The sequence below is a fragment of the Mustela lutreola genome, chromosome 4 (assembly GCF_030435805.1).
Source record: "Mustela lutreola isolate mMusLut2 chromosome 4, mMusLut2.pri, whole genome shotgun sequence".
In the NCBI taxonomy this organism is placed as follows: domain Eukaryota; kingdom Metazoa; phylum Chordata; class Mammalia; order Carnivora; family Mustelidae; genus Mustela; species Mustela lutreola.
In genome coordinates, this window is record NC_081293.1 from 41,570,306 (window position 1) to 41,586,033 (window position 15,728).

A 15,728-nucleotide genomic window follows, 5' to 3' on the forward strand; every position below is an offset into this window, starting at 1 on the left:
CTGAATGTCACCCATTTCAGAATATGGATAGATCCTCACCTACAAATATGCCATCTTGGAGGCCGCCAGGCCTTGGTTAGGAGCGGAGACCCCCTAGGACTCTCTACACCTTCTTGTCTCTTTCCTAAGCTCTGGAAACCAGCTGCCCCATGCCTTCCAGCATCCCACCCGCCCACTTTGCTGCACAGATGCCATCCTGGACTCATCGAGGCAGGACAGGGCCCCAGACAGGCACAGTGGCCCCACAGAACTTCCTCACCTCCTTAGTTTCAGAGGGGACACTGAGCAGTGGAAAGATGTCTAAGACATTTAAAGAAATATTTGAGGTGTCCTGCGTAGAGAATTCTTACTTGGGGTAGTTCAAGCAAGAGATTCAATCGGAAGCAGTCAGGAGTATCTCCTAAGGTCCAGGGGCTTCTGCTTCCCCATCAGTAGCCCCATCCCAAAACAGCTTCCCATAAATGGTTTTCTTACCCCTGAGCTGACATCACCCCAAGCAGACATCAACTCTAGTGCCTAAAGCTGACTGACCAGCATTTCTGAAGGAGAATCTGGGTCCGACTTGGGGCAGGTGTATAATAGCCCTTCAGGTGGGACCTTAGGCGGTGATGCAGCCCCAAATATTACTTGGAGGAATCTGAGAAGCCATAAGCAGTGCCCTGAGGGGACACTTAGGAGCAGAAAAGAATCCCATGGCATCTATCTTAGGTCAGGCTCCTGAGCTGAGCGTGTCTGGGCAAGGGATAGATGAGGAAATGCTCCCAAGAGAAACAGGCAAGGACGGGGGGAAGCTGGTCAGGAGGCCAAGAAGCCAAGCATCCCAGATCTTGGCTCTTGTGGGAAGCTCTGGAGCTTAATTATAACTTAGGGTTCACCCAGCCTTGAAGCATGGGAGCTGGACATTCAGACCTCTTCTCCGGGTGGCACCCAGTGGGGAGACAGAAGCTTCCAGTTCTCTGGCCCTCTTCGTGGTAGCTCTAGAAGCCCATGTGGCCTCTGAAGAAGGCTGTGGTGGCTACAGCTGAGGGCAGAGCAACAGACCCTGGAAGGAGTGCCCAGAACAGGTAGGTGGGGGAGGGAGGGGTTGCGGGTCCCCCAGCAGAGCCCAGCAGAGTCTGCCTAGGGTCTCCTCTGAAGCACTCCAACTGGTCGTGTGGGGACAGCAGCCCTGGACACGCAGCAAGCCCCCGCTCCCCACCCCACAGGCAGAGATCAGGTGGTCCTTAGCACACACGCTGCCTGATTCCTGCAGAGACTGCGCTGGGCCTACAGGACCCGTGCCCTGGGTGCTGGGCTGTCTCAAGCTGATCTGCACACGGAGTGTCTGGCTCACCACATCTAATCCTTTTTGGAACAGAACAGGATATACATTAATAGCAAAATGAGTAAAAATATTGCAACTTAATAAGGCTCCCAAGGCTCTTCTTCTCAATATAGATTCTTGCTTATTCCTTGTGCCCCTCAGTTTTTTCTTATACACTGCTCCCCTTCTATTTCATGATGAAGCTGCAGTGTCCTGTAAGAGTTCTGTCTTGTGCTTTCTGGCCTTCACAGTTCCTGGGAGATCTGGGTCACTCCAAAGCCCTACAGCTTCTACAAGCCTTTATGTCCAGTTTGCAAGGCTGGGGGGCAGGCTGGGAGGATCACTCCTGTGTCCAGCCATGCAGGGGCTCTACGTTTGTGTCAGGATGGATGTTCCCCAGCGGTGATGACTTTGGAGTGTGCTGGAAGGAACTGGTGTCTTCGGTAGCTGCTAACCTTTATAAAGACTACACGGTTCAGATACAGCATCTTGTAGGTTCACAGCAACTTAACTTCCTAATTGGTGGGACAGAAAAACAGGCTCAGGACAGATAAATAATATGGCCACCAACTCCGTCTTAACTAGACCATGGACAATGTAGGCTTTCACACCCAAGGCTGCCTGATTTAAGGCCTCTGTGGCTGGTGCTGCTCCCCAGCTTCCCAGAGAGTGATCCGCCCCTCCACCCCAAGCTGAGGTCACTGAGTGACCTCACAGTAAAGCAAAGTTTAGAAAGAAATGTTTGTATGAAACAATTTTTTCTTCCTCTTAAAAGCCAAATATCAGCATCACATTGTCACAAAAGTAAAAGGCTCCAGCACTCAACCTAGATGTGCATGGATCCCTGAGGTCATGCATCTTCATCGGTGTCAGCTTGGAGGGAGCAGTGTGGTGGCCTGCCACTGAGCCCTGTTCCTGAAGGTTTATATCCTCTGAAAGGGTGGGGCCTCATAGATTAATTCATGTGACAGGTAGAGACCGTACAACTGAAAGGTAGAAACTTTAAGGCAGCCAGGGTTGGGTCGGGAGACTTTGGAAAACTTCTGATGTAACCTTTTTTCGTAGCAAATGAGGAAACTGAGTCTAGGTGTCACCGAGTGTTTAGCCTTGGTTTAGCACCAGCAGGTGCCTCTGTATGTCTCAGTCACTTATAAAATGCCACATGTGCTGTGGCCTACCACTAATGCTTCTGTGGCCAGGACACATGCAGGGCCAGACTGGAAGAGTCTGCAGAAGTCTAGGGTAAAGGTGGGAAGGTCTGAGGAGGGGGATCCCAAGGGAGAGGAATGGAGTTGATTCCACCGGTTGGAAGAGCTGGGTTGGCTGGGGCATAGTGCATTGTGCAAAGTGCATTTAGCGGCGGGACAGGACTCTGGGACAAAGACCAGCAGGGCAGGACCAGCTTGCCAGCCCTGTCTCTTCAAGGTTACTTCCTTCTACCAAAAGCTGGAAACATAAAACCCTTCACTGATAAACTGATGTCCCTGAGATTTTTATTCTGTCCTCTTTTCTACTCTCGGAGAGAATGATGCTCATTCCAGCTTTGCAATATTTTTCTTCCCTCTCCATTCTAATCCCACACTAAATCCCTCAGTCTGTGCCAGCAATCCTGTCTGTATGAGTAGGGATGAGCAGAGGAATGCACCTGTTTGTCCCATTATTTAGCTGCTACTGTGTGCCCAATCCCATAGTAGGCAATATTGACATGCTTTATCTCTTGGAAGGCTCGTACCAATTTCCTCTTTTATCAAACCCAATGTGTAGATTTGAATGTGCATCAAAATCAGATGGAGGCTTGACTAGGTTGCTGGGCCCTACCTCTAGAGTTGCCAACCCAAGGCAAGATTTTGCATTTCTTTTTTTTTTTTTTTTTTTAATTTTTTATTTTTTATAAACATATATTTTTATCCCCAGGGGTACAGGTCTGTGAATCACCAGGTTTACACACTTCACAGCACTCACCAAAGCACATACCCTCCCCAATGTCCATAATCCCACCCCCTTCTCCCAAACCCCCTCCCCCCGGCAACCCTCAGTTTGTTTTGTGAGATTAAGAGTCACTTATGGTTTGTCTCCCTCCCAATCCCATCTTGTTTCATTTATTCTTCTTCTACCCACTTAAGCTCCAGTTTTCAGGTGCTGCTGTTGGAGGTCCAGGAACCACACTTCAAGAACCACTCTTCCAAAAAAATGCAATGACCAGCTGAGCACGGTCCTGAGATAGCTGTTCACATTGGTTGAGTACATACCATGTGCCAGATGCCAGCAGGGTCTCCCAGAGACTAGGCCCAGAGCTGGGAAGAGGCATAGGCTCTGCTCAACCCGACTCATTCTCTCTCCTCATAGCCTCAGAGTGGGTCCAGTTTTCATTTTCTGGATAGTGTGTGGGTAAATGTAGAGTTTGAGAAGCTCACAGAGAGAGGTGCCTTCATGGCATACTTCCTGGGACAGAGGGGTTCCTGACCCCTTGGAGGCAGCTGTGTCACAGAAATATAGGCAGATCTTGTCCCACCTCCATAAATGAAGGCTGAAGTCTGTTTGTTAGAGAGATGAACTTCAAGTCCTTGAAATAAATAGCTGAGTCACATATGCCTCTCTTATTCATTAAACTGTACTTCTCCCATAGCAATTGCATATGCCGACTCTATTTCTGTAATTCACAATTCCTGGGAGGGATGGTATTACACGGGCTTTGGTTAAATACCACCATAGCATAGTAATGCCAAACTGTCTGGGCATCAAGTACAGACAGGGGGACAAGGCTGTGTCAGCACCCACCAGGGCAGAGCCAGACTGACCTACACAGGGCCAGGAGTACCCAGAAGTATTCAAGGACATGTGCAGAGACAAGCATGGAGGCCTGCCCGGAGGAGGTGTCTGATCCACCATGAACACAGGGTCCACACTCTGGCCATGTCAAATTGCCGGAAGGATATGCCACCTCAAGCCAACAGCAGAAAGTGGTCCTAGGGTCCGTCACAGTGGTTGTCAGATGAATCCAGATGACTGAGTGCTGTCACTCAGAACACAGAGGCTAAGCAGTGGAAGGCAGTCCTAAGCAGGCACTAAAAGGCAGGGCGTACTGGCCCAGGTGGAGGGCAGTGAGGAAGAGTATGAGGCATTCTAAACTGAAAGCACAGCTAAGGCAGGGGCTTTGAGGAAGGGAAGGGCAGAGCCACTCCAGGGGTAACCAAAACAGGGACGGAAAGATTGGACATTGTACAGACAAGAGCAAGAACAAGAACAAGTACTTGATGAATGTTTACCGTGTGCCAGGCTCTGTACTCATGGCACTCAGTGTTCCTTAGGAGCATGCAGGCCTCTGTGGATCACTCTGGTCCTCTTCCTGGACACACAACATGGAGCCAAACAAGATTCCTGAGCACAGCCCTGGACCAGTGAGGGTACGGGGCAGCTACCACTGTACCTTCTAGAAAGTTAAGTCCAGACCCTGTGGAGTAGCTTATCAAAACATAGAGAAAATAGGGTCCTGTTAGCTAGCAAGGCAAGTTAACACATTTTTTCATCAAATTACTAAAGACTAGAAAGAGCTACCTCTGAGAGGTGGTAAGACGGGTCCTTAGGCTCTGCTAATGGAAGTGAATAGTAAAGGAACATTTCTGGAAAGCAACTTGCGATGTTTACCAAGAGCTTTGAAGTTGTTCGCATACACTTTGACTTGGACATCCCTCTTATGATGAACTGTCTCCAGAAAGTAATATAAAATTTAGCCTATAACATTGTGCCTTGCAACATTATCTTTAATAAATACCCCAATTGTCCTATGGCTGGAGAATGTTGGATACATTAGGATAGGTCCACACTGTTGGATATTATTCAGTCACTAAAAGTGAAATATATGGAAATTTTTCATGGCATGCGAAGACACTGACACCATCTTACCATCTTTTAGTAGTGGCTTCCTCCGGGGACCAGATCTAGAAGTCTCTTAGGGATTATCCCAATCTGATTCTCATTCCTCGACCTCAGTAGCATCACCCCCTTCTAAGCCAATCAGCACATTGCATTCCCCTCATTCACTGTGATTGGCTAGGGCATGGACAGATGACCCAAACAGGACCGAGAAGCCACACTGAGACTAACGGGGAATTCCTAGACAAGAGACTTTTGCCCTCAGTCCACCCCCAACCCAGGATGCAGTGTGGACCTGCTGCAGCCATCTCTCTAAACAGGGAGGCAGAGGGTGAAGACCACACAGTGGAAGGCCACTCTGGGCGTGAAGAAAACACCACTACAACTTGGCCTGTACTCTGGACAAGGCTGGGCTACAGCCAAACTTTCCCTGGACTTCGCAACTTTCATTAGTTAGCCGTAATCCACTTTGCTTACAACTGTTTGGATTCTGCTTTTCTGCAGTCTACCACAAAAAGAACTCTAAATGATATATTTTTGAGGGAGACAAACCATAAGTGACTCTTAATCCCACAAAATAAACTGAGGGTTGCTGGGGGGAGGGGGTTTGGGAGAAGGGGGTGGGATCATGGACATTGGCGAGGGTATGTGTTTTGGTGAGTGCTGTGAAGTGTGTAAACCTGGTGATTCACAGACCTGTACCCCTGGGGATAAAAATATATGTTTATAAAAAATAAAAAATTTAAAAAATTCTTTTTTAAATTGTGGTAAAATATACATATCATAAAATTTACCATCGGCAGCTCAGTGGCATTGGGTACACTGACATTGTTCTGTAACCACCACTGCCGTCCCTCTGCAGAATCCTTTCATCCTGCGAACCTAGAACTCTGTTCCCACTTCCCCTCCTAATAGGGTCTCTGAAATCATACCACCTTGAGGAGACTGGGAGTCTGAGCTAGCAGCGCAGGCTCCCCAAAAGAACCTAGAGGTTTATGAAAGAGGGCAGAATGGGGTCACAATATGGCCATAGATGGCTTCTTCTATTGGTCCAGATACCTGCCTTTGAAAAAGGGTAAGCCTGGGAGTGTGCTTAAGAAATCAGTTATCTCAGTGCCCAAAGGGGGGACTTTATGGAGGGAAGAAACCTGAACCAGTCAGGGCATCCCAGCACCTGTGCTCAAGCTGCTGTTAGGTATGTGGGACCCATCTCCAGCAGCAAAACTAGGTGTCATTGAAAATGACAGCAGGTGGGACCTGCTGGAACCCCTTTCTCCCTCGCCACTTCTAGCACCAAGAGGCTGGACTGATATCATCCCACCTCTACCTCTTTGGACTAAACAAACCTGTAGGGCACTCGGACAGTTTAAGAAATGGATCAGACTTCCTGGTGATATGGATCAAGAGGCCTGATGCCATTAGTTGAAAACAGTAAAGGAAGGACCCATGGACGTAGTGATACCCTGAGCTCACTGGGCAGATAATTCCAGAAGTACACAGCTCTGGGAGCATCACCCACATTACAGGCAGGGCTCCTGAGCAGCCTCCATGGCCAGATGTGGTGACCCCACATGTAAACAGGTCCACAGTCCTTTATTTGAGATCCCAAACCCAAAACTATTAGAAAACCTGAAGTTCCTTTTGAACTCCTTTGGTGGCAAAACCTGATCTGAATGGGTATGTGTGTTTTTGTGTCACTGCAGAAACGCTAATGTACTTGATTATAAGGTACTGACCCCACCCCCATTGGGAATATTACAGTTTTTATGCCATACCAAATTTCCAAGATCTGCACGTTTCTGAATCTCAAAACACTCCTGGCCCAAAGGGTTGTAAATTGGGGATTGTGGAGCTCATATACTGGATTTCAAAATATTAACTGTGGGCATCACTGGTGAGTGAGACTGTAGGTTATTTTTATTTCCTTCTTCACAATGTTTTGCATTTCCCAAATCATCTGCACTATATACTACTGTTACAACCAGAAAATAAGATCTACCATGCTTTTAAGAAAACATCAGGTAGCAGCCCCTTATGCTCCCCTGACCACATTCAGGCCACTCCCATGTGTCCCTTGGCTCTGCCTATTGAATGCGGCCTTTTTCTGGGCTGCCCCCCAGGAACTGGAGCACCATAGGGTAAGCCTGCCTGGCCCTCCAGCTCCTCCCAGACCCTCCTTGCTGCACACTTCAGCTCCATTTCCAGGCTCTGCACCCCTTCCTCCTTTCCCTGCCCTAGCGAATTCTTGCACTGAGCTGGCTCAAGGCCCAGTGTGCTTCCTGCCTCCTCTCCAAGCAGCACTTCTGAAGCTGCACCCTTTCCCGTCTACCCTCCCTTGACAGTGTCCCCAAAGGATGGGGACAGCAAGTTCTGTCCAAGCCCGGCAAGTCTGAGGACCCTGGTTTCACCCTGCCCCCACTAAGGGTGGAAAGAATGCTGGGCACACACTGGGATCCTTGACCTCCGCCTTCTGGCCAGTTTTGCCCCTCCTCCATCTTCCTGAAGCTGCTCAGCTCAGTGCTCCCTCTCCCTGGGAGGCCTGCCAGCACAGAAAGACTTCATGTTCAAATCCCCCTCTGAGCAGACCCCTGAGATGTGCAACTACTCCTTTTTTTTTTTTTTTTTTTTTTTTTTAGCTCAGTCAAACCCACACATAATGGGAATGGATGGTCTACTAATGGGCATGATGGTTTCACCATAACACAGACCCCAGGACCTCACAGACCCCTACTGGGCTGCAGCTTGTTGGCCTCCTGGGGCCAGCGGGACAGTTCCTGGGCACATGCTGTCCTCAGGATTTCCCTGTTCTCTTTCCTTCCTTTCCCCAGACTGCTTGCTTCTCCTGGCTGACAAGTGTGGCCCAAGCAATCACCCAGCTGACACAAGCAAGGACCGTCCCCAGCCCCAAGCCAGGGACAGAGCTTTTCTAAGGGCTGGGCAGCCAGTGTCCGGATGGGTATGGTGTCCTCTGGAGAGCAGGTTGGGGAGGTGCAGGGAAGTGGCAGCCAGAATGTGCCCAGCCGGCTGATCTGAGCTTGCAGACACTGCCGTGAATTTTTGTATGCGATCATCTTTGATCTCTCACATGTCTTTTCTAAACCTGAGGTCCGGGGAGGTCAAGTGACACTTGTGGGCAGTCAGTAAGGGAGCCAGGATTTGAGTCCTCCTCTCGGGGACTCCAAAGCCTCCCTCACCTGGTGCTGCATTCCTCCATGATCCCTAGGTTCAGGACTCCCTCGACAGATGAGAAAGTATGCAGGTTGCTCTCCAACCACACACTCAGGCAAACCAGTGTGCTCCCCAGGGAGCAGGCCTCCTGTTCACCCAGGGACACCCTGCCCGGCATCGACCCTACCAAGGTCTTCTGAGAGTTTTGGGTCTGTTCTATATTTGGAGGACTTTCTGGTCCTGTCTGTTTCCTGGATTCTCTGTGTGGCCCAGGGGATGGAGCATGTGTCACCCTGTCTCAAGATTCTTCGGACCAGAGCTGGCAAGGAAATGAGAAAGGATCCTAATTAGGGGGTGATAACCCCACGGAGAAATTTGGGCTCTCTGCAGCAGGCCGTGTCCTTCCCACAAGCTCTGCGTGTTTGTCAGATGTTTATAGAGCCTTCATTAACAGAGAGCTCCCTTAGATAAGAGGTGGGAGCACGGCATCGAGGGCCAGATAAGAGCAAGCGGAGGCCACTCTGGGGAACTGTGGGTGAGAGCCTGTGAATTGGCCCTGGGGCTCGGTGCTGAGCCGTGGGCAGGAAAATGCCGGCCCGCTCCTTCCGGGCCTCTCCCTGCGCCCGCTAACACACCCGCGGCCACCGCCCGCAGTCTCCCGTTCAGGGCGACAGCGCCGTCCCAAAATGTGCTGCGGGGCGCTCTGGGTGGCCCTGCCTGTGCTCTCCCTGCTGGCGGGCTGCGCGCCGGGGAAGCCCCTGGAGAGCCGGGGAAGGGCGTCAGCCGGGGGAGATGCCCACCGCTTGCTCCCGGGGCCTGGAGGGGAGCGGGAGGGGGGCGCCTTCGACCTGAGGATGTTTCTGGAGAACATGAAGGTGGACTTCCTGCGCAGCCTCAACCTCAGCGGCATCCCTTCCCAGGACAGAACCCGAGCGGAACCACCCCAGTACATGATCGACCTGTACAACAGATACACCACTGACAAGTCCACCACCCCCGCGTCCAACATCGTGCGCAGCTTCAGTGTGGAAGGTAGAGTCGGCTCCTCCGGGGCCCTCCCCCTGGTTGGGGGGGATGCAGGGTTGAGGGCTGCACTGCCCGGTCCTGCAGCCACTAGACATAGGAGGCTCTTTAAGTTTTAAATTTAAATGAATTAAAGTGAGATAGAATTAATAACTGAGTTCACTGGTTTGGGATCTATCGCTCCATGGTCATGTGTGGTTAATGGATACCTTATAGTACAGGGCAGAGTATATAGCACATTCCCATCCTGGCACCAAGTTCTACTGGACAGCTCTGCTGCAGAAGGTTCTCCTTCTCTGGGCCCAGGGCCAATTTTACACATCCGGTGCCTACGGGAATGCCAGCTCCCTTTCTTCCATCCCTTCCTTCTCTTCTTCCCCTTCCCTGCTTTGAAACAGACAGCCTATTTAGCCTTCAACCCATGGGTGTATTTTTTAACTTTGAAAGGATGTCTGCTTCTCTCCCACCAAAAGGTATTTACAAGTCCAATAAATTTTTTTGAGAGGACAATTTATTTTCTAAATAGAAAATGATTTAGCTGATGTGAAAGGGCTGGAAGGTAACAAACCCTTGTTTCACCCTGCCCCCCCCCACTGATACACCCAACGTAAGTGAAATGATTTTGTGAGCATGGAAGCCAAGGCTTGCAGATGCTGGGGGAGCTTGCCCAAGTCACGTAGTGGTCCGGCAGCTGGATTCTGACACAGATCCCATGTGCCTACAAATCTTGGGCTTTTCCTGCTGCCGCTGTCTCTGAACACCCACGCACATGGGGCCTCTCTCCTCCCAGGTTTGACACCTGCAAACCCCTAAAAGGCCTGGCTCAGTGCCACGGCAGGTCACCCCTGCCCAGCCTGCAGAGCACACGTCCTGTCTGAAGGATGCTACAACCCGCAGATCACCAAGTGGCTGCCAGTATCTCACCATGCCCCTGGGGCATGTCTGTTGCCTGTGCTTTAGGAAAAGGCTGAGTTTCATTGGCTGGACCTAATCACCAAATCCCATAGTCTCGGAGTCCAGCGTTTGGCACCATCTCGATGATCAGTCCCTCCCCTGTCCAGCATTTTCCATGTACCCTAAACAAGTTTTCTGACTTAGTCCCAGCTGTGCTTATGGCCAGCACTCCTGTGAAGGCCAATTAGGCTTCCCTCCATGGACGGCCCAAGGGAAGCTCCGGTAGAGAGGCTGTTTGTTTTCTAGATGTGTGATACAGTCCCATAGTGATTTCAAAGCATGGCACAGTAAGAGCACAGTAGGCCATTAACGCTCATACACACCATTCACTATTCACAAATGTTCTGCAGGGGCCAGAATGTCAGGCACATCAAGACTGGGTGAGGGGCCATGTGCTTTGAGGGGGACATGCATGTTGGGGAGGAGGGCTGGGAAGTCACAGAAATATTGACTGAGCATCTGCTATGGGCCAGGGAAAGTGACAATAAGTTCTGTGTGCCATCTTGTGGAAGCCTCACACCAACCCTGAAAGACCATTAGGATGAGCCCCATTCTACAGATGAGGAGACTGAGGCACAGAGAGACTCAGGACATCTCCAAGGTCATAAGCCTAGGAAGGGGTTGAGTCCAGATTAGCAAGGCAGTCTGTCAGACACTGCTGGATTTCATAGCACCACACAGACTCCCCTCGTGTCATGACTTCATATTGGTGACCGAGCCATGGCACAATAGAGATGTCCTGACGACTGTGTGCCAGCCAGGAGAAGTTGGAAACTGAGACAATTGTATAGCTCAAAGCTAAACCTCATTTTTACCTAACATGACAAAGCAATCGAGACTGATCTGTTTTCTTTCTTTATTCTCGTCAAACGTTAAAAAAAAAAAATCCACTTTTGCTTTGCTCAGAATAACAATTCTGTTTCTATGCCATTAAGTTGCTGAGATTTTTCACATTGTCTTAATGTTGGAAATTCACCATCCCCTCCCAGGGTATCTGTTTGAATATCGCACACTCGGGATTTGCACTCTGAGGCTGACAATATGCTTTGCTATGTCGTTTATTTGACTTTTTTTTTTTTTTTTTTTTATGTGAAGAGCTTTACAGGATGTGTGCAGTTGGCAGTTAAACAGCCTAAATCCAGTTTCCACATCTGTGAAAGTGGAATACTAATTAGATCCTCCCAGGCCCACTGTGAAGAGTATAGAATGCAAAGTATAGGGCAGTATAGAATGCAAAGTGCCCAGGGCAATGCTGGGCAGAGTAGATGCTTACTAAAAAGTTGGATCTGACCACTCCAATGCAAGGCTTCTCTTGTCTCTGTTTTGCTTTGGAGGGTCCCACATGTACCTTTTGAAATTCTCTTCTACATTAAGGGCTTGAGTGAAACCAAATGAAGACTTGACAGAGTCAGTCAGAGTCGTCCTGGATGCCCTCTGACCCAAGTCATGAGTCTCAGTTTTGATGTCATGGAAGATGACCATCCCTGTGTACTTGCCTTTCAGATGCTGTATCTATCACAGCCACAGAAGACTTCCCCTTCCAGAAGCATATCTTGCTCTTCAATATCTCCATTCCTAGGCATGAGCAGATCACCAGGGCCGAGCTCCGACTCTATGTCTCCTGTCAAAGTCATGCAGACACTTCTCATGAGCTGAGAGGCAACATGGCTATTTATGATGTTCTGGATGGAGCAGATGCTTGGGAAGCTTCTGCAGACACCAAGACATTCCTTGTGTCCCAGGACATTTGGGATGAGGGTTGGGAAACCTTTGAGGTCTCCAGTGCTGTGAAGCGGTGGGTCAGAGCAGACTCTACCAAGAGCAAAAATAAATTGGAAGTGACTGTGGAGAGTCACAGGAAGGGCTGTGACAAGCTGGATATCAGTGTCCCCCCAGGCTCCAAAAACCTGCCCTTCTTTGTTGTCTTCTCCAATGACCGCAGCAATGGGACCAAGGAGACCAGGCTGGAGCTCAGGGAGATGATTGGCCATGAACAGGACAGTATGTTCAAGAAGGTGTCCAAGAATGGTCTGCCAGAGGCAGGTGACCACAGGGATGAGGAGGACGGGGAAGCTCACACAGCCGCAGCGTCCTCTTTAGCCAGACGGAAGAGGAGTGCCGGTACCAACAACCACTGTCAGAAGACCTCCCTACGGGTGAACTTCGAGGACATTGGCTGGGACAGCTGGATCATTGCACCCAAGGAGTATGATGCTTACGAATGTAAAGGTGGCTGCTTCTTCCCCCTAGCCGATGACGTCACGCCGACAAAGCATGCCATTGTGCAGACCCTGGTGCATCTCAAGTTCCCCATGAAGGTGGGCAAGGCATGCTGCGTGCCCACCAAACTGAGCCCCATCTCCATCCTCTACAAGGATGACATGGGAGTCCCCACCCTCAAATACCATTACGAAGGAATGAGCGTGGCAGAGTGTGGGTGCAGGTAGTGCTGGCCTGAGGGACAGGGTGAAGCAGGGTGGAGGGCTCCTGTGTCCCTCTGGGCATCATGGGGACTAAGTCTGCCTGCATGGCAGCCTGAGGGAGGAAAGGGAGCTGCCATGTCCTGAAGGTAAATGCCGGCCCACACCAAGCATACACCACTGGGTCTAACCGCAGGGGTAGGCAATGGCCAGGGATGAAGGGTGGGGATTGGGGAGAAGAGGAAAGCCTAGAAGGATTGTTGGGGGGCAAGAGGTGACAATGGAAAGAGGACAAGAGAAAAATAACCCGGAGTCAGCAGAAAATAGCACAAATGAGGCAGGGGAGTATAGACAAGTTGAGGTGCAGAGATGTACAGGGATTAAAGGAGGCGAGAAGGGTGGGACACATTCCAATAACCCCAGTGGGATGAAGGGGACGGGGACAGCATGTGCTCGACACCCATCATTTTACGGATTCCCAGAACTCAGTGAGATGGGTGTTATGAGTCCCAATTTACACATGCAGGAACCAAAATGCAGGCAGTTGAAGTAACACCGGTCAATGCCGTAATTTCAACCCGTAGGCCTGCATAGGTCTGTCCACCACCAAAGCCCTGGGGCTTCTCAAATATCCCATCCAAGTTTATCGGGTCACCTTGCAGCGAAAGAATAATTAGATTCTGGGAGGCAGGGAGCATGGGGCAAGCTGGATTCAGCCCTGGCCAGTACCACCAGTATGACTGGGCTGTTTGGAGGTCCCAGGGCCCATTCCAACTGCTCGGTGCCTATGATGTTTCAATGGCACAATGATTTTTAAGATGACCCTCAAACCACTGAGGAACACTCCCCAAACCAACTGCAGGATGGAGAGAGTGCGTGCCAGAGCTCTTGGGTTGCAGTATGCACTGGGGTTGGAGGGACATGGGCCCTTTCCCACCAGCATCTCACATGTGACCACCAGCTGCCTGTGGCTTCGAACTTTGAGATGGTTTGGAAGGAGCAGGTATGATCTACCCTGAGGGACAGGGCAGCCTACAGCTCACGTGGCTGCTGTTAATTTACTCAGCATAACTGGCTCACCAGCATAACACAACTGTGGGCTTCCCTCCCACCAGGACTCTGTGGGAGACCGAACCTGGATTTGAATTTGCTGGAATAAATGTGTCCTTGCTTTGGTATTTGCGATGTCCCTATTTTTACTTCTTGGTGACAGGTGCTCAAGTAATGACATCCAGCCTTCCTAGGTGAGGGCTCCCAGCCACGGGGGAACTCAGGTCCTTATTAGCCATGGCCAGCTCTGCCTGCACCTGCTGGCTTTCTTGAGCTGTGTGTCCTGACCTTGGACCCCAGGACTGGACTCAGCACCCACTGATCCCGAAAAAAGACAGAGTTTCCGTTTCCTCTGAGTTCCATTATCTTCTCTGACTCTAGAGGTCACGCATGGAATGGGGTGGAGTGAGGAAGAGTCTAGAAGTGGTGAAGATTCCAGTCCGTGGCCTTTCTGGTCACTGGCCAGGGCAAAGCCTATAAAAGGCCTGGTTGAAGCTCCCAGTGTATTTAAAAAAAAAAGTTTGTGTTAAATGTTTACGTGGAACCAATGAAGAGCTTTAACACAGTTAATACAAATTAATTAATTTAAATACAATTAATTACTGGAATGGTAGAAAATACTAATTCCTGGTACGACAATGTTGCTGAATCATAAAGACAGACGAGGAATGTCTTTTAGTCCTGGTGGTGTACTTCTGTGCCTGCATCAAAGTTTCACTTTGAAATAAAATCAAACGTCTAAACTGTGGACTTTCCTGAATGTGAGACCTGGGCAGGATGGTCCCTCCATGCTGTCCCCTGCCCACCCCTCCCCATAGGCCCTTCTTTCTCTGGGGGGCAGGGAGAAAGTGTTGCCATAGCAGTGGGCGGACTCATGGGGACAGTGTCTCTGTAGGCTGGGAGGGTGGAAATGTCCATATAAGGGCATGTATGTGGTTCTGTGAGAGAGTAGACATTTGCAAGTGGGCAACAGTTAGCCCCATGTTTTCCCTGATCTCCCCCATGCCAGGGGAGAGAGGTCTGGGCCATGAATCTTCCCCTGCCCTGTGGCCTGCGACCTGCCCCACTATTCTAGCACCAGCTCCTACTATGTCCCTGCTCAACCCCCAGCTCCAGCCACACTTCCTCAGGGCCACACCCTCAGTCTCGGGGGCAACTGCCCTGGCCATCCCACTCCCAGCGGCACAGCCTGTGAAGTCACCGTCTGTGAAGACCCAACTCTAGTGGCACCCCCTCTGGCCCCTCTCCCGATGCCTCGGCTCTGATATTCCTACTCTGAGGAGCACTACAATGCTTCTGTCTTGTGGCTGTTATGGGCTGGGCATAGGGACCTGCTCACCTCTGCTCAGCTTAGGAGCTGTCTATGGCACAACATCTGCTGGGGACAAGGCCTGAGAGCCTCTGGCCTGGGTCACTCTCAGAAGGCTGTGACTCAAGGCAGACTGACTTGGACGGATGTGCTGGGAATAGAACTTCCAAGGAGCGCCCCCACGAAATGCTTTCTGGCTTCCTTTTCACGGGTTATTCTTCCCACTGGATTCCCCAAAGGGTTTTCACCCCCAGCCAGAGAATGAAATGCAACAGCGCCATCCTCTGGACACTCTGTTACATGGCTATTTAACCCTCTGCCTAATGTCTGCTTTTATTGCTGCATGCGTAACATTTCCTAAAGTCTGTTCATTTTTGTCATATCGTGGGGGGAGGGGTGTGATATTATCACTACCATGAAGAAGCTGAAGCCCAACAAAGTGACCATTTGGTAGGGCTGACGGGCTGTCCCCTGTTCTGCCGAACAGAAAGCCACAGGCAGACACAGTGAATTGAGCAGTGGTGTGGATAGATCATGAGAAGAGCCGGGCATGAGGCCTGGGGGGTTCCCTGTGCAGCGGGCCATGCTGGGAATTTGCACTTGGTAGCTCAAACAACAACCACAGAAT

The 15,728-nt window shown here is 50.4% G+C and overlaps 1 protein-coding gene across 1 annotated transcript; it reads left to right on the top strand.

Moving 5' to 3' along the window:
* Positions 1-8,812: 8,812 nt before the first annotated feature.
* On the top strand, positions 8,813-15,436 carry GDF2 (growth differentiation factor 2). Its single transcript, XM_059169675.1, has 2 exons — positions 8,813-9,376; positions 11,825-15,436. The coding sequence occupies exons 1-2, from the start codon at positions 9,031-9,033 to the stop codon at positions 12,766-12,768; spliced, it is 1,290 nt and encodes a 429-aa protein (XP_059025658.1). The 5' UTR covers positions 8,813-9,030; the 3' UTR covers positions 12,769-15,436.
* The last annotated feature ends 292 nt before the right edge of the window (positions 15,437-15,728 follow it).